The sequence below is a fragment of the Pristis pectinata genome, chromosome 12 (assembly GCF_009764475.1).
Source record: "Pristis pectinata isolate sPriPec2 chromosome 12, sPriPec2.1.pri, whole genome shotgun sequence".
In the NCBI taxonomy this organism is placed as follows: domain Eukaryota; kingdom Metazoa; phylum Chordata; class Chondrichthyes; order Rhinopristiformes; family Pristidae; genus Pristis; species Pristis pectinata.
In genome coordinates, this window is record NC_067416.1 from 18,050,391 (window position 1) to 18,078,173 (window position 27,783).

The 27,783-nt window shown below is 41.7% G+C and overlaps 1 protein-coding gene across 3 annotated transcripts in view; it reads left to right on the plus strand.

Moving 5' to 3' along the window:
• The first annotated feature begins 228 nt into the window (after positions 1-228).
• inpp5f (inositol polyphosphate-5-phosphatase F) overlaps positions 229-27,783 on the plus strand; it is a 143,141-nt gene continuing 115,586 nt past the window's right edge. For 2 of the 3 annotated variants that reach the window (XR_007957289.1, XM_052027644.1), the window contains exon 1: positions 268-474. Coding sequence is in view for 2 of the 3 variants with exons in the window: in XM_052027644.1 (XP_051883604.1) it covers positions 378-474 (97 nt within the window). In the remaining variant the exon portion in view is untranslated. Of the gene's footprint in view, positions 475-27,783 lie in introns of all 3 variants that reach the window. The other variant, XM_052027641.1, reaches the window with a different exon arrangement.

Here is a 27,783-nt window from a genome sequence, read left to right on the forward strand (position 1 = left end):
CCTTTTGGTTTGTTTTGAGGGGCCTTCTCCAGAATAATTTTATTAAGAGCACAAAAGAAAAACAAAACATTCAGAAATTAAACTAAAATGCTATCCAGATGTACTTCAGCAACAGCAGAATTGTGGTCTGAAGGTCCCTTTACCTTTAATTTGGCCAGCAAAAATTCTTCCGGAGAGGAGTGGGTTGGCTGGCTCCTTTAAGGGGCGGGGCAGGGCGGGTCGGTCGGCTGACGCGAGTGGATCACGTGAGCCGAGCGGCTGCAGGAAACTAGCGATCGGGGAGCGAGTGGGGCAGCGCCGGCGGAACAGGGCGCTGCAGCTCCGCTACCGTCTGCGCTCCCCGGTCCCGGCCCAACATGTGCAGCCGCTGAGCAGACATGGAGCTCTTCCAAGCCAAGGACCATTACATCGTGCAGAGCGGCGAGAAGGCACTCTGGTGTAGCCGCAAGGATGGCTCGCTGCAAGTTCGACCTGGTGAGATGCACGCTCCCTCCTTCCACCGCTCTTCCCTTTCCCTTCCCCTCCCCTTCCCTTCCCTTCCCTTCCTCCTTGCCTTCCTTTCCCCCTTCCCTTCCTCCTTGCCTTCCTTTCCCCCTTCCCTTCCCTTCCTCCTTGCCTTCCTTTCCCCCTTCCCTTCCCTTCCCTTCCTCCTTGCCTTCCTTTCCCCCTTCCCTTCCCTTCCTCCTTGCCTTCCTTTCCCCCTTCCCTTCCCTTCCTCCTTGCCTTCCTTTCCCCCTTCCCTTCCCTTCCTCCTTGCCTTCCTTTCCCCCTTCCCTTCCTCCTTGCCTTCCTTTCCCCCTTCCCTTCCTCCTTGCCTTCCTTTCCCCCTTCCCTTCCTCCTTGCCTTCCTTTCCCCCTTCCCTTCCTCCTTGCCTTCCTTTCCCCCTTCCCTTCCTCCTTGCCTTCCTTTCCCCCTTCCCTTCCTCCTTGCCTTCCTTTCCCCCTTCCCTTCCTCCTTGCCTTCCTTTCCCCCTTCCCTTCCTCCTTGCCTTCCTTTCCCCCTTCCCTTCCTCCTTGCCTTCCTTTCCCCCTTCCCTTCCTCCTTGCCTTCCTTTCCCCCTTCCCTTCCTCCTTGCCTTCCTTTCCCCCTTCCCTTCCTCCTTGCCTTCCTTTCCCCCTTCCCTTCCTCCTTGCCTTCCTTTCCCCCTTCCCTTCCTCCTTGCCTTCCTTTCCCCCTTCCCTTCCTCCTTGCCTTCCTTTCCCCCTTCCCTTCCTCCTTGCCTTCCTTTCCCCCTTCCCTTCCTCCTTGCCTTCCTTTCCCCCTTCCCTTCCTCCTTGCCTTCCTTTCCCCCTTCCCTTCCTCCTTGCCTTCCTTTCCCCCTTCCCTTCCTCCTTGCCTTCCTTTCCCCCTTCCCTTCCTCCTTGCCTTCCTTTCCCCCTTCCCTTCCTCCTTGCCTTCCTTTCCCCCTTCCCTTCCTCCTTGCCTTCCTTTCCCCCTTCCCTTCCTCCTTGCCTTCCTTTCCCCCTTCCCTTCCTCCTTGCCTTCCTTTCCCCCTTCCCTTCCTCCTTGCCTTCCTTTCCCCCTTCCCTTCCTCCTTGCCTTCCTTTCCCCCTTCCCTTCCTCCTTGCCTTCCTTTCCCCCTTCCCTTCCTCCTTGCCTTCCTTTCCCCCTTCCCTTCCTCCTTGCCTTCCTTTCCCCCTTCCCTTCCTCCTTGCCTTCCTTTCCCCCTTCCCTTCCTCCTTGCCTTCCTTTCCCCCTCGCCCTCCCCTTCCCCCTTTGCCCCCTCCGCCTTCCTTTTCTCTTTGAATGATCTGAGCTCTTTCTCAATCTGACTGAGACTACGTGAGATGCCAGTGTATGGCACAGGCAGTTTGTTGTCATTTATTTGCAAGCTTGCAGATTTTTGATCATGTAATTAACATGTAGATAATTCCTCCAGTGACCCATCTGGAGCTGATGGATAGTGTCTTGGTCACTGTATTGCTCTTTTAGGTAGATATTTCTTAAAGGTTATATGTTGCTGTGAATTTGAGCTTGTATTACTGGTGGAACAGTGAGTGGGGAATGAACTTGGTGTTTATGCTTGTGCTGGGAGTTTCTTTGAACAAATGCAATTCACGTCCTTAATTAAAAAATTAGGTTCCCCCAATGTACACAGTGCTTCTGGCAGTTTCATCCTGCCTGCTTCAGACTGTTAGAATGGAGGGAAATTTTTAAAGCATACACTCAGCAGTCTTGAAATTTGATATTTCATTAAATTGCATTTAACTGAGGGGCACTTCTGTCACAAGCTGCATACCCTAAATTTACTGGTGATTTAAAGATTTGTAGACCTGTCATGCTACAGATAATTACATACAGTACAGAATTATTTGAGTCCTTTGTTTTGCATTGTTTAATAAATTGAAATGGCTGTTTTTTGTGGTAGAAGTGTGATTACGTCGGTGTAATTAGTTTTCTGTTTTGCGCACTCTTGGGGTCAACAGCGGATATTTCTATTTGTTCTTTGTGATACCCACAGCTAGGAAAGTAACAATTTCAGATCATTCTCAGAATGTGGATGATAGAGAATGTGATTTTAAGGACAATATAATGAGTCGTGCATAGCTGACTAGTTGAGTGCTCAAATTAAGTGAATGTTCAAGTCCTTTAAGGCTTATCAATACACTGAGCATATGGAGAAGACCTTAGTATTGCTGATTTTTTTTTTAAATTATGGAAGTATTTGGAATGCTGGATGGGAGAAGGTGATGTTTTTGTTTCCAGAAGGAAGCAGTAGGATCTTGGCAAAGAATAGCTGCTTGGCTCTGTTGTTGGAAATAACTTCAGTTGAACACTTGTGTTTTCATGTGCTAACGTTGTTTCCTCAGCTGCATTTGATTTTTGTTTAATTGCACCTGTATGAAGTTCGATGAGAGAATTAAAATATCTTCAGCTTGACATTTTTGTATGTAGATGTTTCTTTAAATTAAATTCTCTCTAATACTGGGTTCCGCAGAGAAAACAATTGGTAACGTAACTCCTGTTTCAGACTGTAGTTCTTCCACAGCACTGCAGTTAACACTGAAAATGAAACCATGCAGCAATTTGCAGTGTGGTTAAATGGGTGCTCGGGTCTCAAAGTGAGTGTGGGTTGGGGTGGTTCCCTTGACTCTCCTTGGCATTGGGAGTGTTGAACAAGTTGCAGCTTGAATCTGCTCTAACTTTTTGAAAGACTTTATTCGAAGTTTTTTTTGGATGAATTGTTGATAATGTTTAATGATTATTCTCGGAGTCTAGGCAGGGACCAATGATATTTATTCTTGGTGTTTTTGCTGTCATTTTTGACCCCAATCATCCCTGTGGGGGGGGGGGGGGGGGGGGGGGGGGGGAGAGTGGAATTCAGTGTTTCAAGTTGAAATTTTCTCTGAAAGAATCTCAAGTATTTTGGTTGTGAAACTTTCCACTTTGAAAATATCTTCAAATATGACAACACTGTTTTCCCACATTAAATTGAGAGCAGAAACTGAGAATGCTTTTGTACAATGTGAGTTTGATAATTCCAGGCCATAGAACCCCCAAGTTTCAGGAGTGATCCTTGCTGCTGATGTTCCAACATTGGATTCTCACAGAGTCAAAGGAGACCACCAGCCTCCAGCACTCCTCTGCTGGGGGATTTGCCCGCTAACCTTGCACCAGCTTAAACCTGGTGCAGATTCAATGACTGCATGAAAACAGACAATGCTGTAAACACCTAGCAGGTCGGGCAGCATCTGTGGAAAGAGAAAGTTACCATCTTGAGTTGAAGACTCTTCATTGGTGTGGAATGCTTTTTGAGGGAGGGAAGCAATTTGAAATGTTAATTGAAACAATTTTTTTCAATGGTATTCTTAAACTTATTTTTGAATGTAAATGTTACAAACAGCCCATTCAAGTTGTGTCCTGTCCTTATGTGATTTCTCAAAATTCATCACCTTGCACTTGTTGGGATTAAATTCACCTACCAATGCTCCCCCTAACTTTCCAACAGATCCATGTCCTGCCATAGCCTTGGACAACTTTCCTCACTGTCCACACATTACCAACTTTCATGTCATCTGCAAACTTAATCATCTTGCCTCCTACAATTGCATCCAAAAGATAGTAATGTGGCTAGATGGTAGAGTGAGGATTTGCCAAGCCTTGAGGTTTCTTACTGTTGTGATGTACACTGCTGCTGCTCCCAGTCGTCCCCAGCTTTGAGCTGATGCTTCTGTTTTAAATCTATCCCATCTAATGTGATGGCAGTGCCACACATTACAATGGAAGATGTGAAAATCAAAATAAAATTGCAGATGCTGGAAATCTAAAAGGGGAAAATGCTGGAAATACTCAGCAGGTCAGCCCACATCTGTGGCAAGAGAAAGGCATCATCTTTCTCTTCCCCACAGATGCAGCCTGACCTCCTGAATATTTCCAGTATTTTCTGTTTTCACTTTACAAAGGAAGGTGTTCAGTGTGAGAGCAGAGCTTTGTCTCCACGAGGACTATAGGACACTTCTACTAATGCATCTGCCCAGGTGGGTTGGCGAGGATGATGTGAAGCATATTGATCCCTTATTAATTCACTTAGTATTTGTTGCAGACCCATTTGGTATTACTAAGCCACCATTGGAGATGGATACTGAAGTCTGCCACCCAGAGCACTTACTAGTTTTCATTGCTGCTTCAACATGGAGGAGCACTAATTCATTAGCTGAGGTTGGACAGTAGGTGGTAATCCAGGAGAAGCTTTCCTTGCCCATGTTTGACTTGAATCCAAGAGACTTCATGGAGTCACTTAATACTCCCAGGTCTATTACCTCTTGCCTGTACACAGTACCAGCACCCCAGTAGATCTCTGCTACCAATGGGGCAGAATGTACCCAGGGATTGTGGAGGATTTTGGTATGTTGTCTAAAGGTATAAGATTGTGAGTACAATTGCTACTTGCTATTGCTTGTGTGCCTACTCTTCTCAATTTGGACACCTGTCCCTGGATGTTTGAGGAGGACTGACTGAAAGTGACTTTTCCCTGCCTGAATACAGTGCTTCAGCCCCTGTAGTGTGGTCTTTTCTGTCTAAACTGTATTTAAATTCTCCAGCTGCCTTGCCTCAGGATTAATAATCCTAATTGGTAATCTAGCCACAACCACTTGACTTGTCTCTAAGTCTATAGTCTATGCTGCTTTAACTGCACCAATGATGCATATTGAGAATGTTTAAAACTGAAACTTGTGTATGAATCTGTGGTTAATTAAGGCTTGCACTACAGTGTATTAGTGGTGCACCTTGCCTTGTAAGGAACATAGTTGTTTCAAAGCTGAAATGTGTCTCTGACCTTGAGCATCCCTCTGATTTTGACTTTTTGCGTGTATGATGTGGTTGATCACTTCAGCTTTGTTTGCTGAGCTCCATTGAACCAATGCAGTTTAGCTTGCAATATGAGGTCTCAACAAACCTGATCCTTCAAAAGGCATAATCTTTTGGCCTTGTACTACAGGTTTGGAATGGTACATATTCTGAAAGCTGCTTACAGGCCTCCCATAAGAGGCAAGAAACCAACACTTCTGATATTCCACTAGAGCACTAAACAGTCCTGAATAAAAGTCCCCAATATTGTATTTAAAATAATCAAATGCAGGGGCGTATGAAGTCCATATTGGGTTAATGTTCTCCCAAGCTGCAGAAATAAAATACTGTGGATGTGGAAAATATGAAATAGAATACTTTAGATCAATGATCTTTCATTGTAGCCTCAATAAAAGGTCACTGATGTGAGTAATTAATTCTGTCTCTCCACAGATGCTGCCTGACCTGCTGAGCATTTGTGTCATTTTCTGCCATTGAGAGAGGCTGCAGGTTGCACCATCCAAAAAAATTGCATTTCTGTTGCTCAGCAAAAGTTTTGGCCAGTCTGTTAAATTGCTATTCTAAGTATTTTGACTAATGGCTTTTCTTGACTATTTTTAGTACTTTCTCTCTGTGTGAGAAGACCTTGTTCCCTAGCTTCTATTCTGGGAGATTTGTCCTACGATGAGAAATTAAAGTTGGACCAGCGAAATGTGAGGAGATCTCACTGAAACATGCTAGATTCTGGGAGGTTGTTTCTTCAGAATGGAGAACTTGGACCCAGGGCACACAGTTGCAGGATAAGGAATCAGCCATTTAGGACAGATGAAGAGATATTGAGCAGAGGATTGTATATCTTTGGAATCAAGAATTTGAGGGTTATGGTTGCTTGCTCACTTAGCATATTTCAGGCCTGGGTGAAGAGGTTTTCAGACTTTAAAGGAACTGAAGGAAATGGGGATCAAGCAAGAAAGTAGGTGAGGCACATGGTTCCAGGAATGGCTGTGGGCTTGAGGGGCTATAAAGGGCTATTTCTTATAATCTTCAATTCTGAACTAGGCTGAGTTGGCTTGCAGCACTGCTACTCGGCAATCTTTTCTCAATCAATGTAGTTATTGAATCTGTCAAAGCCATGGTTTCCAAGCTCATTGTCAAGTACTATTCCATTTCAGGTCTTGTACTCTGTCAAGTGTTTTTGTTCTATTCAGGTTGCTTTGAAGCTTGTGCTCTTGAGAGCCTGATCTGATGTGTGATGATAATGCGCAAACACAGTCTGTTGTGGACCAGCAAATGGTTGGCTTTGCATTCTCATTGCTGAAATGGGAAGTTGCTTTTGATATGTGATAATTTCACTTTGTGTTTTGCATTTGAGTGCAGATAATTTTAAGGTGAAGTGAAAGATTTTAGGAATTGTGTGCTGGAAGGGATTGCAAGAAAAACTGATTTTTGCACTTACAGTATTATATTTAAGTTCATTTTTTTTGTGTGGTGACCCAAGGAGGTTTGATCTGTGGGTCCAATTTAACTGAAGGCATCTTCTTAGACTTGTAATTTTTACACACATTAATTCAGCATTTCAGCACATGGCAGCCATAAAATCAATTTAATGTTTCAAAAAGTGAAACTATTTCCAGTATATTTCTGTTTTTGATTCCTAGCCATTGCAGTGTTCTGCACCTCACAGTTCTAACATTGCTTATTTTCCTTCTCTCCTGCCCTCCATTTCTTTACATTCCTGCAGACAAATCAGCTACACTTAAGCATTCATCTTAGATGGCATCAACCATACTTGTCACCTGGACAACCTTGGTTTGCACCCTATCGGGGGCATTCTCTCTCTTCTCTCCACCCTTCCCCTCACTGCAACTTAAAACCATGTTTTTTTTCTCAAATATCATTGATCTGAAATATTAACTGTTTCTCTCTCCTTTAAAAGCTGCTGAGTCCACCACTTTCTGGCTTTAAAATCTCTTTTTCATTCTGCAGAAATGATTTATTTTAAATTACAGCCATGAACTGTGCTGATTAAGTTGCAGCACTTCACAGTTGTAATTGGTTGTTGGAATTTTGAGGCTAATGATTCATGCTGTCACTTGGTATATCTATATTGTAGCAATTTTTGGCTGTGGTTGGCATGTGTTGAACAGGTATTTTGAAGTTGCTCACTAAGTTGTGCTGCTGTGTTTGCTTCCCAAAATATGGCATTGCCACATCTGGCTTGCCAGTGAAACAGATTGAGTGGTGCAAAGTCCCTGAGCTTGTCCACCTGCCACAAACTAAACTTGTCACAGAAAATTGAATCTTGTCCTTTTCATCTCAAATATTTTATTTACAATGTGATCAGTGTTAATTGCTACCAAATAGCCACTCTGAAAACCATCTCAATTGTGGAGTCTCAATCTTTTGGGTTTTAATTGCTAGATTTAAAAGTGTATAAACAAAAGTATTATGCATGCTTGCTGCTCTGAACTTATTGATCTTTTTCTTTCTATACCTAATTGACAGTAAATCATCTGCTCTAGTTTACACACCTGTGTAGAGCAGATTTATTTGAGGAGGTCCCCAATTGCATGTCCTGTTGGCATGGATCCTAGGTGCCTGATTGCTCTTTGGGCATTATCAGCTCACATTTCATCATTCAGTAGTGCAAAACACCATTGTGGTTAAAGAGACAAAGGCACATCCAAATTAGTTGTCGTGTTCATTTAAAAATGCAAAGACTGCAAGCCAAAAATATGGCATGGTTAGACATAATGGAGTCAGTTGTGATCTTGGCTCATTTGTTACTGTATGAAACTTTATGCTCCATGTCCCACAGCACAAAGTAAACGCTTGCTTGGCTTAATGTAAAAACATGCCTGATCTGATGGTTCCGCTGCCAGCATTTCTTTATGCAAGCACCACCAAGCTTGAGATTTCCATGTGGGGGGGGGGGGAATGGAAATCCCAAAGTTGCTGGCTGGTCTTTCAGCTTCTCCTGACTGTTCTCGGATGGGTTCCACTTCTTTAAGTGCTGAGGAGTGACCACAGGAAGCCAAATCTGAAATATTATCTCATTCATTTGATTTGAGGAGGAGCAGCAGTGAGAAGCAAGAAGTAAATTCTAACTTGCACATTTGTGTTGAATTTTGTTGAATAATTTTTAATTGTATTCTTAAAATATACAGGAACAGAATCTTTTGACAGCCAGCTAGGTCAAAGAATGCAACTTGGGTAGGAGTATTTTTTTAACTGCTTCATGAGTGGAGCTTGTTTTGGCCGTGCTCTGCATTGCAATTACACTAATTAGGCTTCTCCACTGCACAACTGAGCTTTTGAGGATCAGGTCTGTTTTGATCAGCAAATTGGTGCTGGTGGATCAGTGCAAAGGTATATTTGGACTTCGCTGCTTCCTGCTGAGCTGTAGGAAATGAGCTGAACTCTGGTAGAAAACTGTGTGTCAGTAGTTAAGTAGTGAACCCCAATCTGGAACAGATGTCTATCTTGGCACCTATCTACAATAATAGACTGACATCCTATTACTGTAAAGCTCCAATAATCTGGCACTCTCAGGACTTTGGTGTCAGACTAGCAGGATTTTTGGACTATTGGATTTTACTTTTACCTTTGCCCCTATGTTTAATTCACTTTTTTTAATATATTACACAGTATTTTAAACTTTCCTGTGAACCTGGTGTGTTTAAAAGAAGCATGGGAAACAGAACTGGGTGAGCCAGATGCTGAAACATCAGGATTTCTGAACAATCAGATAGCACATTATTGGGGTTTTACTGTCTACGTGCATATGGAAAGGAAAACAAGAGGAAGTGGGGGTTGGGAGGCACACCAGCAGAGGGTCAGTCAGTTTTGTTCAGTCATCAAAGTTAAATTTTTCTCCCACTTGCTAAGCTAAATTTCAAAATTACTTACCTGAACCAAGTAGGAGCAAAGCTGCATTGACATGGCATCATTCCAGGTGGCTTAGGACGTCTGTGTGCTTAGCAGGCTTTGTTGCTTTGTTGTGTGAGTGAAAGTAGCAGACAAAATTGCTGCAAGCAATATTTCATAATATGGAAGAACAACTGCAAAAAAAGCTAATTTTCATGGCATTTGTACTCTGTATGTATGCCTGGAGCAATAAAGTTGAACTTGAACAACTTGACTTTGCCAGAGTGAAGGGCAGGAACCACCTTGCAGTTGTTGGTCGGATGGTTTGTTCCTGTGAGAAATGGTAGTGAAAGGAACAGGTGCAGCCTTGCATGCAGAAAGCAAGAGATTAGAAAGGCAAGTCCACATTTTTTTTAAAATTGCACCTATTGGGTGTACGAAAAGTGGAACTCCAAGAATTGTCCAGTTGTTTACAAATTTGTCAACAGTACATGAATAACTTTTTGAACCTCAAACCAATTTACAATAACTTGTGTAATTTTAAAGTTTTCTGGTCGGGCACCATCTATGGATCGAGAAATGAGGTTCATGTTGCAGGTCAATGATTTTACATCAGACCCAAGTTTGATGTGCATCCTTGTAGCTCCAGCACAAGTAATAAATCCCCAAGAATGATTAAATTTGGAGAGAGTCTTCTGCACATTTCCCCCCGTTAAAGTGTACTTCTATTTGAGTTGGCCATAGGTTTTAAGATGTTCTGAAATAAGCAGTTGACAAATGCTAATGCCCTTCCTACAGAGATTTTCTAATCCTGCGCTACCTGTTCCCATTCTTATTTATAAATGTTCTCAATATTGGGCATTTCTTCACTCCCATTGTTGGCTTTGCCACATCAATTTAAAAAAGCCTTGTATAAATCTTTTATATCAGCATGTTGAGAATGTCTTTAAAACTGGAAGGAAAATGGAGGAAAGTTTGCTTCTCTCATTTGACCGGAATTTTATTGAGTTAAAGTTGATTAATAAATCTGACGTAAACCAAGTGCAATTACAGTTGCTTTGATCTGGATTGACTTAATGGAGGGAAATTTGCATAATTTGTCTCTATGAATACTGCTGAGGTCACGTAGTCCTTGAGTATATTCAATGTAGTTTGACATTTGCAGCTTGTTTTGGTGGAAGAAACAAAACTTGATCAGACTTTTATTGCTATGAACTCCAGGGGGAAGAAAACTAGGTCATATTTAAGTGTTTTTCAAGGCTACTTTGTTAACATGGAAATGGAGTGCAATTTATTTTGTCCTGTTATTCTGTTAATTCACAATGTTGAATGGTAAAATGTAAACATTTGAGGTAGTACATGGAAAAGCTACTGATGATCTGTAAAATTATAATTGTGGAACAAACTTCAAAGTATTGTTGTAGAATTGTGAGCAAGGCAGACAAATTATGGAAAAGTAATGTTTTCTATTAATTGTGGGAATTGCTGAGAGGGAATTTGGGAACTTGTAGGTGTGGCTGAAATAGTGACATCTGAAATGGTAGGTTAGATCCAGTTGATCTGTGGTTAAGCCTTGACATAGCTAGATCTGTTTTCTGAATGTTACATTTTGATTAGTTCCTTGGTAGTCTGTACAGCCACTGATTCTTGAAACTGATTTGAAATGTGAAATGATATAGGTATAATGTGTTGAAGTCATCGGATACTCTGGGTGAGATATCCTTAGATCCTTGTTATTTTGGACCACTCTGTTAGTGGCTAAACAACCAGTAACTTCCTGGTAAGGCTTTTGCAATGCACTCTAATTCATGCATTGTTTGTTACTGAGGAATGAAGCATGGAGCCCTACCAAGTCAAAAACTGAATAGCCGTCAGTCGTGTCTATTGTCATCTGCACAAGTACATGTATGCACAGGTGCAGTGAAAAGCTTACTTGCAGCAGCATCACAGACACATAGCTTCATATAAGTAGCAGTCACAAGAAAATCAAACATAAATTATACACAATTTTTACAAGAGAATATAATTGGAACAAAACAATCCATTTTAGTTCATAGTGGTCATAGTGTTGCTGAACTGTGGTGATCAGGGTTTTTCCAGTTAGTTTGAGAACGAAATGGTTGAAGGGAAGTAGTAGCTGTTCTTGAACCTGGTGGTGTGGGACTTCAGGCTTCTGCACTTCTTGCCTGATTTGTAGCTGCAAAAAGATGGCATGGCCTGGATGGTGGGGATTTTCAGATGTTGCTGCCTTGAGGCGGTGCCTTCTGTAGATACTACCAATGGTGGGGAGAGATGTGTCTGTGATGTATTGGGCAGAGTCCACTACTTGCTGCAGCTGCTTGTGTCCCTGTGCATTCTATTTGCTATATCAGATCATGATGCAACCAGTCAGGATACTTTCAACAGTACATCTGTAGAAATTTGTTAGTGTTCAGTGACTTGACTAGGGTAACTTGTTCAAAGGTATTGTCTGCAGTACAAGTTTGCCGTTTTGTCCACAAGCCTATTTGGTTCCTGAATTTGAAAGTTAATTATGGCTACTTGTGTAATACATGGATGTATGAATGCACCAAGAACTGTGTACAATGTGGTCTGACCTTCTGATACATTGTTCTGGCTACTGCTCTGAGGTGAGTGGCTGCCACCGGTATAAGTAGTGTTATTGGTAGCTCCATCTTTGTTACTTTGGTGAACATTAACCGTTTCTGGTTGCAGTCTCTGTAGGTTTTCTAAGCTGAGATCTGCAAAGGCAGGATAAGCAAGGAGGATGAATTCCTCTGGTTGCAGCTGCTTGTAGCTCAAGGTTCCAGAGGAGAGAGGATTCCAATCCTCAGATTCCACTTCTTTAGGTTTCAACAGGAAGTCTGAATCAAGCACGTTGAATGAATGTTTCACTTTAAACTGCACCTAAAATCAACCATATTTAGAATTTCATTTGACCCAGAAAGGCTGTTTTCTGCATAATCCAACTAACTCCATGAGTGGGACAACTGTTCAGACTAAGTTGAAAGATGACCACCATAGATGAAGTGGGTTTAGACTGAGAGTCCTTGGGACAGTTCTGCTTAGGACTGGAAATTTTCCTTTGCCTTTCCAATTCTACATCCTATCTTGTAACAGAACTCTTGATTTTGATGTGGTATCACAAAGAAGTGACAGATCAATGGCCAGTTACCTTGCCACTATGAAGGTGATGACAGGTATACTAAAATCAAGAAGTTATTAGGCTTGCTCCTTTGAAAGAAAGGGGCATTGGCATCATATAGTTTCCAGTTAGACAATAGATTGTTTCTAATAGTTAAGTAGTTAAAAACACAGCAGCAAATTTGAGTTGGTTTTAATTTGCCTGGTGTTCTGTATCCTGATGAGTCATGTAGTAAGCATATGTGAGAAATGAGCAGCAACAAATACTAACTTTCCATACAAGCTTTGTTTGTGCTAGTTACGTGGATTAATCCAGAAATTTGCCATGTCATTGCCTGAAATGAGGGGGCCTGATTTTATTTTATTCTATTCATTGTCACGTGAGTTGGCTGATTTTTTTGCTTTCAGAAAATTCTTTGAATAGATATAATCAACCATTTTGTTTCAAAATAAAAACGAAATGCTGGAATTAGCTGCTAAGGCACCATCTGTGAAGAGAAATAGTTTCGCCACCTCGCCCACCCACCTACCATCCCCCTCTCTCCTGAATTCACCTATCACCTGCCTGCATGTGCTTCTTCCCTTTTTTCCCTTTCCTAGCCTCTCTCTCACTTTTCTACCCCTTTTTTCGTTTCTCTCCTTGACTTTGACCCATCCCCTGGTGGATCTGCTCTCCCCTCCTCCCTTGCACCTGCCTATCACTATCTCTTACCTGCATTTACTTATCACCAGCTTGTGCCCAACCCAACTTCCCCTCTTTTGTCCACCTATCAATGCTCTGCTTCACCCCCACCCCCAAATATACTGGGCTTCACTTTTCCTATCTTCAATCCTGAAGAAGGGTCCTGACCCGAAACCTTGACTGTTTTTTCTCCACGGATGCTGCTTGGCCTGCTGAGTTCCTCCAGCATCATGGTGTTTTTCATCTTTCTTTCCCCAGATGCTGCTTGACCTGAACATTTCCATTAATTTGAGACTAATCTGCATTTTTTTCATTTGAATAACTATTTTGTTTACTTGGGGACTGGATACTTGTTCAATATTGGGGCTGAGTAACATACTGGTATTAAATCAGATTCACTAGACAGTTTTTGAAATAGAATTTAAACATTGTGAACCTGGTGTGGACAAACAAACGTTTGTTCCTAACTTGTTCCTGAGTCACTAGTATTTACAGATGCATAGTGGCTATTTTTGATTGACTATTTTGGATGAGTAACTATTTCTGGTTCCCCTTGACTCCAGGACATGGCAACACCTTTCGGAATAACAGTGAGTTTTGTGCTTACCAGAGGCAGTCTTTCACTGCATTGATTTCAGAATCACTGGGAATAGCCCCTAAGGCACCAAGTCCTCTTATGCAGCTGCTGTGGGTGAATCTTTGTAAATACCTCTGCACCTCTTCTCAGACCTTCCTGCAAATTAGGCATTTGTTAAGGAGATGGCAGTGTTCTTATTGACAGTTCAGTTGTCAAGAGAGCAGCATGTTGTTTTGCCTTGCCACATGGGAAAGATCTGGCTGTAAGGGCCTTTCACATCACCAGTCAAGTAAGTTCTTGGTGCTTGTCTGACACAGGCATTTTGCCAAATGATTTTGGCTGTTTGCTAGTGGAACCATCCCACCAGGTCCTTTTCCTGCAGGGTTCTAACAATTTCTGCAGACCACTGGCTAATTGATTGGTGATCAAAGTTCTTTAGGATAAAGTATTCCAGAAGGAACTTGTGGTGCAGAACAGTCAAGCTAAAAGGATCATCTGAGGCAAAATTGCCAGACTGTTGTGGGGTATGAGCCACACTTGTGCTAGGTACAGTAGCACTCAGATGACTTCACACCTAATCCCAAGATTCTTGCCCTTGATCAAGAGCAAGTACTGTTGCCAGTTTTATCATCTTTACCCTATCGTTCAGGCCTGGCTACTCTAAACAGCAAGAAGCTGCAGAGAGTTGTGGACACAGCCCAGCCCATCACGGACACCAGCCTCCTCTCCTTGGACTGTCTTTACCTCTCGTTGTCTTGGTGTAGCAGCCAGCATAATCAAGACCCTACCCACCCGAGATTCTCTCTTCTCTCCTCTTCCATCGGGTAGAAGATACAGGAGCCTGAAGGCAAGTACCACCAGACTTAAGGACAGCTTCTACCCTGCTGTGATAAGACTATTGAACGGTTCCCTTATACAATGAGATGGACTATGACCTCACTATCTACCTTGTTGTGACCTTGCGCCTTATGCACTGCACTTTCTCTGTAGCTGTGACACTTTACTCTGTACTGTTTTTACCTGTACTACATCAATGCACTCTGTACTAACTCAATGTAACTGCACTGTGTAATGAATTGACCTGTATGATCAGTTTGTAAGACAAACTTTTCACTGTACCTCGGTACAAGTGACAATAATAAACCAATACCAATAAACAATTTTCCCAGCACTTGTAGGAAATTTGACCTGGTGGTGGAACAAAAGAATAGTTGGACCAGTTGCCAAAAAATATGGCCCTGCTTTTGGTGCTACTGACTTTGGCCTCCTGGGCCAGTTTGGACTGTTTGCAAATGCACATCAAACCGACCAGCCAGTCCTTTCAACATTCTTCTTCTCTCCTTCCGCATTTGAAGTCGATCAATCCATTCCAATTGCGAGCAAGATGTATCCACTTCCTTTTTGGTACAGTTGCTGTGACCATGATAGTCAGCAGCATGGTGTGGGTGGCACAGTGGTGTAACTAGTGGAGCTGCTGCCTCGGCCTTAGAGACCTGGGTTCCATCCTGACCCAGGTGCTGTTAGTATGGAGTTTACATGTTCTCCCTGTGACTGCGTGGGTTTTCTCCCACTCTCTCTGGTTTCCTCTCTCATCCCAAGGATGTGTGAGTTGGTAAATGGCCACTGTAAATTGTCCCTAGTATGTAGATGAGTGGTAGAATCTGGGGGTTAATGATGAAAAAGAATAAAAAGGAATGTAGAATTAGTGTAAATAGGTGTTTGATGGTCTGCATAGACTTGGCGGGCTGAAGGGCCTGTTTCTGTGCTGTATCTCTCAGATTTGGTAATGCCTGTTGGAAATTGCTTTTCAAAGCACTTGGTTGGTTGGAATACTTTTTAGTTGGTCTGAATAAAATGGCTGCCATAGTTCCTGCAGATCAAAAGCTCAACACAAACACAGTGCAGAGAAAGTGGCAACTTCCTGATGTGAAGCAGATCTGATCACTTCAAGATTATTTGGGTGATTTATTCATGAATGCAGGGGATGAAGAATGTCCTGTTAATGATTTCTAGTAGTTACTTTTGTTACTTGAAATTGACAAGCTTGCAGTTAATGCTCAGGATTTAAATACTTCGCCACATAAGACAGACCTTGGCACAGATTTTTAAATTGGTGTAATTGAGATTGGATTAATGCCAGAAGTACCATTCCTGTCAGCTTGGCTGAAGTATTGTCAATTTTCTTTCATGTTTAGTATGCTGTCCATTAATTCTGCTTGCATTTCCTCTTGTACCAGATCACTTCACTAGAAATGCTTTCTATCGAGCACTGACTCTTGATTAGATTGAATAATTGGTCTAATGTGTGAAGGGAAGTGACACTGTCCTCTCACCCCCTCCAGGGAGTCATGATCTGAAATGCACTAGAAAAGAATGAAATAAATGAAACAACAGTCATGTGAAGAGGAGAAAATCCGGCTATTGGGAAAGAGTAGGGTGGTGGGACTAATTGGAATTGGTTTATTATTGTCACATGTACCAAGGCACAGTGAAAAGCTTGTCTTGCATACCATTCATACAGTGCATGAGGTAGTACAAGGTAAAACAATAACAGAATGCAGAATAAATGTAACAGTTACAGAGGAAGTGCAGTGCAGATCAACAATAAGGTGCAAGGTCGTAATGAGGTAGATTGTGAGGTCAAGAGTCCATCTTATCATACTAGGGAACCGTTCAGTAGTCTTATAACAGGATAGAAGCTGTCCTTGAGCCTGGTGGTACGGGCTTTCAGGCTTTTGCATCTTCTGCCCAATGGGAGAGGGTAGAAGAGAGGCCTGGGATGGGTGGGGTCCTTCATTGTGCTGGCTGCTTTACCGAGGCAGTGAGAAGTGTAGATAGTCTGTGGGCGGGAGGCTGCTTTCTACGATATGTTGTGTTCTTTGGTAAATGCACTGCAGAAATGGAGATTGTTTAGGGACTGCTTACATGGGGTTCTGGATGGTCAGGTGAACGAACCATGGTTAATAAGTGGTGGAAGGTTTTAGTCAAGAGGAAGAAGGAAGCATATTTAAGGTTGAGGAAGCATAAATCAGATAAGGCTCTTGAGAGTTATAAGGTAGCCAGGAAGGAGCTTAAGGAAGCTAGAAGGGGACATGAAGGCCCTGGCAAGTAGGGTTAAGGAAAACCCTAAGGCATTCCTCACACATGTGAGGAACAAGAGGGTGATTAGGGTGAGGGTAGGACTGCTCGGGGATAAGGGGGAAAAATGTGTCTGGAAGCAAAGGAGGTAGGGGAGGTCCTAAATGAATATCTTGCTTCAGTGTTCACCAGCGAGAGGGACTTGGACGAGTGCAAGGTTAGCATAGAGCAGGCAAATGTGTTGGAGCATGTCGAGGTTAAGAAAGAAGCAGGGTTGGAGCTACTAAACACTTAAAAAAAAGCATTAGGATAGATAAATCCCTAGGATCAGACAGGATATGGGAAGGGAGGGAAGAGACTGCTGGAGTGTTAACGATGATCTTTGAGTCCTCCTTGGCCACAGGAGTGGAATTGGAGGATGGTAAACATTGTTCCATTGTTCAAGAAAGGTAAAAAGGATAATCATGGGAATTATAGACCAGTGACTCTTGCATCAATGGTGGTCAATCTATTGGAGAGGATTCTTAGGGACAGGATTTGAGCATTTGGAGAAGCATAGTTTTATTAGGGATTGTCAATGTGGCTTTGTGAAGGGCAGGTCGTGCCTCATGAGCTTGAGTTTTTTGAGGAAATGACAAGACAAATTGATGGAGGTAATGTGGATGTGGTAATATATGGATACTAGCAAGGTGTATGACAAGGTTCCCCATGGTAGAATTATTCAGAAAGTCATGAGGTGTGGGATCCATAGAAGATTGGCTGTGTGGATTCAAAATTGGCTTGCCCATAGAAGGCAGAGGGTGGTTGTAGAAGGGGAGTATTTGACCTGGAGGTTGGTGACTAGTGTTCCGCAGGGGTATGTTCTGGGACCCCTGCTTTTTGTGATTTTTTTATAAATGATTTGGATGAGGAAATGGAAGGATGGGTTGGTAAGTTTGCAGATGACAGGAAGGTTGGTGGTGTAGTAGACAGTGCACAAGGTTGTTGTAGGTTGCAATGGGATTTAGACAGGATTCAGAACTGGGCAGAGAAGTGGCAGATGGAGTTCAATCCAGAGAAGTGTGAAGTGATACACTTTGGGGTGGAAAAACAAACTTGAAGGGAGAGTACAGGTTAATGGTAGGATTCTTAGCAGTGTGGAGGAACAGAGAGATCATGGAGTCCAAATAATCCTTCAAAGCTACCTCGCGTGTATAGGGCAGTTAAGAAGGCATATGGTATGCTGGCCTTCATTAGCTGGGGGATTGAGTTCAAGAGCTGAGAAGTAATGTTGCAGCTGTATAAGACTCTGGTTAGACCACATTTAGGGAAAAATGTGTTCAGTTTTGGTCACCACATTATAGGAAGGATGTGGAAGCTTTGGAGTGGGGGCAGAGGAGATTTAAAAGGATGCTACCTGGTTTGTAGAGCACATCTTATGAGGAGAGGTTGAGCAAGTTATGGCTTTTCTCTTTGGAGTGACAGAGGATGAGAAGTGACTTGATAGGGGTATATAAGATTGACGGGCATAGATTGTGGAGGGCCAGCATCTTTTCCCCAAGCTGGCAATGGTCAATACTAGAGGTGACTTGTTTGAGGTGCCTGGAGGGAAGTTCAGGGAGGAGATGTCAGATGTGTTTTTTTTAGTGGTGGATGCCTGGAACGCACTGCCGGGGGTGGTGGTAGGGGCTGATACGATCGGGTCATTTAAGAGACTATTGGGTGGACAAAGGTAAAAGGGTTATGGGAGGTGAAGTAGAGAGGGGGATAAATTGAATGGGGATAAGGCTTATATAGGTCGGCATAACATCGTGGGCTGAAGAGCCCTCCTGTGCGGTATTGTTTTATGTTCTAAATATTGCAAAAGGAAGTGTGATTCTAGGCATTATAGCAGAAGTGAGATGTTGAGGCTCCTCAAGAGTTTCATGTAACTGGAAAATACAGTTAAGATCTGTTCCTATCCATATTTTTACAGCAAGTAAACTATTTCGACTCTAGTCACTTCTACAAGGTTGACCTCTCATTTAAGATTAGCCGTTTTCTTTATCATATGGCTTGTTAATTGACATCTTCAGCACATTTTCTTGGTTGAAATTGTTTAAGCTAGCTGAAGGTTTTCCAAAAATCCTTGTCTTTGTCCTTAATAATGCTACTTTATTCCTGAGAGACCAGTTTTGCAAGGTCTGTGTACACTTGTGCTTTTTTTCCCCTATACATCATAGCTGTGCGATGTAGCCGCTGGCGCAGCTTGTTTTTTTGGTAAGCATTTCCAGAAAGGTAGCCCATGACATTACTGTTTGTGGTTTCGATAGTAGATAGTTCCTGTTACTTTTGGCAGCTATTAGCTGTTTGGTATTGAAAGCAGTGGTTTCTTCAATCTTTATATTTGTAACAAAACAACTGGACTGTCATCTGGCACATTAGGAATTGTCCATTTAGTATCATGTTTGTATTTTGAAGAAGCCCATTCTGCTTTGTCATGTATTCCACTTATTTCCCTCTGTTAATAGAGAGCTTGCAAATCTACATTTACTTTTCACTTATTTCCAGTTGTGCCCCACTTTATCATCTGCCTGGGAAATTACATTGAGTTCACCTGATCTATTTTGTTAATATTTTACACTTGGCAGAATCACCGCGTCAGATAAATCAGAAGGGAGCACAACCTGAACACTAAGCTGGATCTTCAGTGTTCTGTGTTTTCCTTTTGGTAAAATATTTTTGGATTTACACTGTGTACCGCTATACTTGTCAGCAATGCCTTTTTTTGTTAAACTGCAGAATAAACAAAGAATTGTGCTTTTTCTCTTTTTGTAAACTTGGTATTTGGAGTGGTATTCAAAGTCTGTCTTAATCACCTGCAGCCTTTGCTGATTCAGTCATATTTTTCACCTAAAGTTCTGAGAGAATTCAGTAGTTAAAAGGGAAAGAAAATGTATTGAAATAACTGACTAAATCTATGAAAGACAAAACAGTTACAAATTGATGGGAACATTATCAAAATTTATCATTGTACAAGCTTGAATGTATTCTAGGAAAGATTTTTTGCAAGTGAATAACTGAGGTTGCACCACCATTTAATTTTTCAGACAGCATTTGATTTTATTCCAGACTTCCCCCCAGCCTCTTCATCTCTTTTCAACACTGATCTGCAGTGATCTGTAGTAGAACCTACACTCAAAACTCATTAACTGTGCAACTGTTCATGTTGTAACTGGGCAGAGGGTGGTGGGTGGCATGAGGAAGAGATGGTGAAGAGCCTGGGAAGGAATAACTTCTGTGTACAATTTCAAGGACAGTAGCTGCCAAACAGGTTTGCCAATATAATTATGCTTCTGGTTAGAATGAATAAATGTACCCATATTACCAACTTGCACTATTCCTTTGAAATGCAATGTCACAGAGCTAGATGCTGGTGGTGCAGTCTGTTAATAATTTAACAAGGCTTTCATTTCAGTGTAATTCGGCACCATGTGGTGCCCTTAATTAATGTATGTAGAATAATGGATACCAAGCAGTGAATGACAGGGCTGGAACCTAATCCAGGGCTTTGGTTGATTGTGCTTTCTCACACTTTACAAATTCATTTGAACCTTGAGATTAGATTTAACATCTAATTAGTCCTCCTAGTATCTGTTATCTGTGGTAACCTCAGGACATGGGGACCCTGTCTGTGCTATTAAATATATTTTAATTGGAACAAAATTGGTTTTGTTCATTGGTTGAATATTAGAAGCATCTAGCAACATAGGTCTTTCAAGGCTATGCGGACTCTTGGAGCAATCCCCTTCCACCTATTTTGTGGCAAGCTATTCTCTCTGATGCCCATTAACTCCCCACTTCTCCAACCACCCACCTACACAAGTCCGCCCATTGGGAGCACCATAGAAGCCCTGCAGTGGCAGAATGAGTACACTACCTCCATCTGTGGAAGAGTCTGCAGTTCCCACAGTTGGCCACTCAACATCCACAAAACTGGAGGCAAAGCAAGTCATTATTCTGAGCAGCTGCATAAAATGGAGTTGAATCCCATAGAGGCAGGATATATTAGTGTATTAAAGAAAGGTGGGTGTGGAGCATTACTCCTGTGGTTCTCTTGAGCTGAGTGGCTTGTTTGCAAGCTGTTTTTGAGTAATTTGATTAAGTCAAATTAATCGCTACTGTTTGAGGAACAATTTAATCAGTTTCTAGCCTGCTATATTTAAATGTTTCAACATTTAATCCTCATTCACTTTTTTAAATCCGTCAAAAACAACGCTGGAAGAGCTGGAGGCAAAAGGTGCAAGTCAAAGTTTTGGGTTGAGACCCAGCATCAGGACCTGTCAAGTATCCTTACTACAACATGCTCTTTCACCTATTTTTGTATCATAGGCAAATTTGGAAGCCTTGCATACTGTTCCTTTTTGGTCATTAATGTAAATAGTGAACAATTGTGGGCCAAGAACTGATCCCTGTGGAAATCCACTAGTTACCTCCTTCCAGTCTGAAAAGGACCCATTTATTCCATTTCCTTCCATAGATGCTGCCTGGCCCATTGAGTTGCTCTAGTGCTTTGTCTGTTGGTCCAGATTCCAGCATCTGCAGTCTTTTGTGCCTCCATTTATTCCAACTCTATCTTCTATGAGATGGCCAGTTTTCAATCTATTCTAACACACTTCCTCTGATACAATAGGCTTTCAATTTATTATAGTAAATGGCTTGTTACATTGTGCCTATCTGTACCCATGTTGGCAAGATATGCATCCCTTTGGCTGAGTGAAACCGAGAATGGCACAGTGAGCTTGGAACACTGGTGCTTAACTGCCTCGAGAGCAGAGCAGGTCATCTACACTGTGGTGGGGAAGCTGGAGCACTTGGGAAAAGGCAGCAATATCTCAGCAACCAAGTTGAGACTGCTGCTGTATGCTGGAGCCTGGGAGAAAATCAATAAAAACTGGAGTTCAGCTTTTTATTTGCAAGGTCAATAGTATTAATTTTGAACTTGTGTTGAAAAAGGAAATCTTTAAATGTTTGAGGGGAAACTTGTCTTTATCATAGTTCAATAAAACTTGTTTTGAAGGGACATTTCTAACTTTCACTTTCTCTTTCACTTGGATCTCTGCTGCCTGAAAACTGAAAGATGATTATAAAACCCAGATATATTGTGCTTTTTTTGGAATAGGTCTTAAAGGAAAGTGGCAAGGTTTAAAAAAAATTCAATTCTGCAGTGAATTAAGAAACATTGACTGCTCCGTTCAAGATTGGGAGGGTGTGGTGACGTTACAGATTCAAAACTCTAAGCACTCATTCAGACTTCCCTCTGGCTCTTGCTCCATGCTCATTTTGTTTTCTTGAGTTCTCATCTGGTGCTAAAATGCACAGTTTAAATCTAGCTCAAATTTTCAAGATGACCAGTGAGCTGTATCTTTTTTTCCCCCACCCCCCTTCCCTTATCGTTTGCTTTTGCTGTTTAATGAGAGGTAATGGGAAATGACAAACACAAAACACATCCTATGCTAATTGGATCAGCTGGGAGGATGCAGACTTTGATCTGCAAGGGAATGCACAAAGCCTGCTTTCTTTATGAAGCTTGTCATATTTCTCTCCAGTCATTTGGCCAAGAGTCCAGTTCATAGTGGAGTCCCTTGCTCATTTTGATCACTTGTAATCCAAGTAATAGTCTTGCACAAATAAAGGTGGGTAGTTAAATCAGTACACTAGAATTAACAAATGTTTTCATTTGTTGTACTTGTGCAACCTAGTTTGTTAAAGGCCAACTCTGCCGTTGCTGGCTTATTGTGGATAAAAATGCTTTGTTCTGTGTAATAATGTATCTGAATATTAATCCATGCCCCAAACACAGGGGCTCCCACAGTTACAAATGACCTGACTTGTAGAAATCTGACTTGAAAAATGCTTAAAAAAATATAGAAAAGTATTTTTAAAGCTAGTATGAAAATGTTTCACGGTATTCATTAATGACATGATGCTGTATGCATTCCATTAGTTTAATTATGGGTAGCATTGGGATGATTATTCAATAAAATAGGAATTAAAGGAAGTGTATGTAGAGCAATACCATATGGGTTATGATAAGAAATGGCCATTTATGACCTATGGAGGAATTGACTTATGGACAATTCTCAGGAACTGAACCCTTGTGTAACCAGGGACTGCCACTACATATCCCTTCTGAAGTCAGTGTATATTACATATAGTTTTCAAACAGCCTCCAGATTTAATTACATTTGAAGTAACTTGTTTCTTAATTCAAATCATCTCCCCTGCGATGCTGGTGCTTGACCTCTAAGGTTCATGCATCCAACTACAAGATTAAATTGCCAAGCTTTTTTTTCTTGCTGATTGCTAAGGCCTCTCAACTTTGAGGATTGAGGTGTTTTTTTTGCTTGAAACTCATTCACTTGCTGTGTAGATGGGAAAGGGTTGATAAACTTGGATTAGTGGAGCTATTCTGGTAATAAAGTCCTTCCCCATATTTTCACCTTTTGCCCACAATCGTCTGATTGGGTTGTAGGAGTAGTAATGTTCTTTTCCAGAAATGGTGTGCATCTTGTGTGGATGGAGGTCAGGCAAGGATAAACTTAAGTTCAAGTATACTTTGAGAGAACCAAATGGTAACTTTTTGACAAGTTTGACTGTAGCAATCAACATTGTTTTAGTTCCGCAGCCAGAAATGGCTGGGAAGAGGGGTAGGAGTTGTAGCAAAAGGTGGATTTAGCTGAGGCTTTTGAAAATGAAGTAAACTGAGGTCTTGAGGATTCAGCAGGGTGGCTCACGTATTGGGCTGGAGCAACTGGAGGCATGGTCTGCCTTTCAATTGAAGCCAGAGTCTAGGGAGCAGCCAAAGTAAGCTGAAGGAAAGAAAATGCTGGAAACACTCAGCAAGTCGGGGAGCATCTGTGGAAAGACGGGAAATGCTTTGGGTTGAAGACCACTGAGTTTTCTGTCTGAAGTAACTTGCTCTCTTTCACAAATGCCACTTGACTTGAGGAATGTGTCCAGCATTTTGCTTTTAATTCAGACTTCCAAAGTCTGCAGGTCAGTTTGGATTTCCAACTAAAGTAGGCCATCCTGTGTGTTGGTGTTGTCAGTCAACTGATACATCACCTGGAGCACTTGGCTAGAGTTTCAGGTGTCATTTATAAAGCAGAATGTAGGAGGGGCTCAACTGGCTCGAGCTGTGGCATTGCAAGATGGGATGGCTTGAAATGTGATTCCGACAGTAGGGATGGCTTAGGAACACTATGCTTGATCATGAAATCTGAATCTTCAGTGGAGTTTTTGGGAATGGGTTAATCAGTTGGCTAACAAAATAGATGGAGTAACTCTGAAGTAGGAGCAGCAGGATATTTGTTTTAGCTTTGTATCTCTTGAATGCTTTGCGTCTGTTCCTTTTGAAATTGCAGCTTAATTGTGATTTGCATTAAAACACGTGGCATAAGATCTCATTAAACTGTTTTTGGAGCATTGTTTTGTAAATTACCCTGCCACACCTTGGTTATCATTTAAATACTGACTGGACACATTGCTTGTTGCAATTATTTTAAAATGTGCTGCTTCCTGTAGGTTAAATTAAATAGGCCATGGACTTAAAAAAATAGTTTTGCTTGCTACGATATTTTACAGCAAGTGTGTGAGTAGGGTTGGACTTTGGATTCTACACCTGGAATAAGTCTACCTACAAGGTGCAAAGCTGTATCCTGTGCAAAACTGGGAAGAAAAGGAGTGACTGTACAGCTGGTTTGTTCCCCTTCTCTATCATTGTTGTCACATCATAGTCATATGTGCAGGAGAATATTGAGTTTTGTTTCAGGTTTGAGAGGAAATGTAAGATTTTATCATTGAGACATCAGGGCTGATTTGATGTGTGTCTGTATGGGATTATGTTGTCTGCTAACGTGTGACAACTGTCTCTTGCCTTGTTCTTTCAAAGCTTTCTGGAGAACTGAATACAGACTGTAAGGACTTGGAAAGGTGTGCATTTATCTGTTTGTCTCAGCAACCTCATGCTGTCAAGATGGACAACCACTTCAAGCCTCTGAGAGCATACTTTAGTTTTGACTGTTAATGTGTTTGTTCCTTTGCCTGCCTGCCATGCCCATCAGTCTTTCCTTGCCACCAAAGAATTCCCTCCCACATCTTGCTCCTGAGTCAGGGCATAGAATATTTTCTGTAATGCTGTAGCAATATAAGAATGGGGCCTCTGGACCAATTGCAACCCCTTTTAGTGGGGGGCATAGATGGATGAAAGATGCAACACCACAACTATTTGGGTTAGCATTTGCCTGGCCTGTTCTTGTTGCTTCTCAACTTAACATTCATTCATTAGTGTCCGTCTTGAGTATTGACACAGTTACTGCCTCATTTAAGAGCTTACAGTAGTTTTTTAAGAAAAAGTAATGTAGAACCTTTTGCATTTACATTTAAGTTATTTACTTAGCTTCTACAACTGATCAAAGCCAATTTGCAGACAGCAAGCTCTCCCAGTTAGAAGTGTGGCACTGAACAGATTTGTTTTCTGATTTTTTTTTAGAATGAAATATCACTATAACTGAGGATGATTACTGTTCTTTGAAATGGTTTCATAGGTTTTTCTTGTCTCATAAGAAAATATGGGATCTCTGGGTTAATAATACGTCTGAAATACCACACCTAAACGTGCAGCACAATTTCAGAACAAGAATGGAGTGTCAGTATGTCTCTGGGTTGTGACTTGAACCCAAACCTTTTCAATGGGCAAGAATGATACCAATTGAGCAGTGGCTGACGAGGCTGAAGGGCTAATATCACTGGTCCAAGCAAATTCGCATTGCTTCTTACTACAAAAACTGCCATGTACATGACAGCACCTCTGTAACATTAGCGATGAGGAAACAATGGTGTCGTATCAAATGCCTATCTCCCACTATTGAAGGGCATTCTATACCACACAGCAGAGGTTGGTGGAACTTGATGAGCACTAGTTTCCTTGCACTTTTTCCACCCTCTGTAACCTTTTTTACCCTGTCATTGTGATTTTGTTAGTGATTTGCAGTAATTTTAGCTTCTATGAAGTTGTAATATAGAATTTAAAATTAATAAAAAAAATCATCCATCAGATTTCATTATAGCTTCTGAAGGCAAGTTTGAGTGAATTTTAGGATGAGTAATAGACCATGCCCTTGCAAACCTAGTCAAGGTGGAAAAAAATTACTGATTTGAGTTGGGATGTTGCTTGTCTTTTGATGTGACTGATAGAACAGTCCTGGTTGTACCACAGGGGTCTTACTTTCCAATATGCAGTAAATCCTGAGGTATCTTTTAATCACTTTTAAAGTAGCCTGCTACATGTAGCTTGGGATTCATTTGTTTTTGCAAACCTCTTGAACACTAAGAACAGAATGAACTATGCAGGCTGAGATGGCAAGCTTTGATCCTTTTTAAAGTCATACCCTTCCACTAGCTTTGGCAAAGTTTGAGGAGTTGGTACTTTAAAGGAAGAATGAAAAAGGGTATTGGATGAAAATGGTTTACTCCCTAATTCCTTGGAACTAATAGCTGAGGGGAATGCTGATGTTTTTGCCATGTCATTCATAATGTAGGTCTTCCTCTCAAAAACAAAATGGAAAGCATTTTAACTTTAAGATTTGCCAAGACTTGATTCTTGGGATGAACTGAATGAAGGGCATTACAACATTTGTTGTTCTTTCTTATTTAATTTTTGACCTATTTTTGCTGTGTGACAAACTTAGTTTGGGAGGTTTTAAGCTTCTGGTTTGAACGCTGCTGCTCCTGAAAGAAAGCTGAGAATCCTAGTTGGGGTGCTGTTCTTGGTACAGGGATGCACAACCCATACATAACTTGTTGGCAAAAGAATTACTTTGAGTTGTGGGAGTCTTGAGTTGACTCAACAAAGGTGTGGCAAGGTGAAATGTGAAAGGTATACTCTTGTCTTGCCCATTATCAGAAACTCACTTGAGTTCTTGGTGTTGATCTGTTAAATATATGCGGGGAGTACTATTGTTAATTTGATACTGTTACACCAGAGCTTTTTAAAAATCATCTGCCATTGTACTTTTCAAACTTTATTGAAAGGTCAGACAGGTTTTCATATCTTTCTACCTTTTACCTCCAGGTCTAAATAAAATGCTGTTAATTTAAAAAGGGGATTATTTGTATGTCAGCTTTTGTGCCCCTCTTGAGATGTTCTAAAGTACTTTAATAAAGAACCAAATTTCAGTCAAGTAGGAGAGGCAGCAGTCCATGTTCACTCAGCAGGCTCCCATAAGCAGCAGTGTGACAATGGCCCATTTCGTACTTGGATAATGGCTCATTCATACAGGGAAGGGCCAGCAGCATCCTCTGCCTGGGTCAGTGTGTCTCTGACTTTCATGCCTGTAAGTGGAAATGTGGAAGCTGGAAATGACTATCTGCCCTGAAAGGAGGGGAGTCCATGTAGCTAGGCCTCCAGGACAATTACACCTGCAGTGCTACTGAATTGGGCTGGGGGGGGGGGGGGGGGGTGGTGGAAAGGGTGAGGAGTGTGGAGGAATGAGTTGGGTGAGAGTTTGGGTATTAGACTGGATCAAGACAGTCCAGTAGAGCATCCAGATAATGTCCATATTGATTGAGTGAATTAGTTTTTGAGTCACTGGCAATTTTTCTGCTAATCATTAATATGGAATCTCTAGCATCCTCCTGAGCAAGCAGCACTTTTTGAGGTCATAGCATTCCTTCAGTACTGAACTGGATTGCAGTCAAGAGGTTGGTGCACTGGGTTATGTAATGAGTCTTGACCCCACTTTCTTCGGAAATGAGTGCTGTCATCTGAAGCATTGGTGACAATCGTACTGATATAGCTCCTGTGTCAGGCTGCTGATGAAAAGCTTCATGTGGTGAATTCACAGATGGCTGAGTGGAGAAAACTGTCTGCAGTAGTGACAGGTTTGCTGCAAATATTTCTGACTGTTGTGAAATGCAAGTGCAAAGTTTATGGAGGGAGATTGTTCAATGTATTACCATATTGATATTCCACCATGGTATCTTGGTTTGAAATGAACCCAGACATTCCTTCTCCCCTTCCTTGTTAACAACTGTTGTAAAATCTGAAGCCTGTAAGTATAGAACCCACCCAAAATTGGCAATCTTGCATTGTATTCTTTGGAGGAAAAGAAAGGTGTCCTTGGG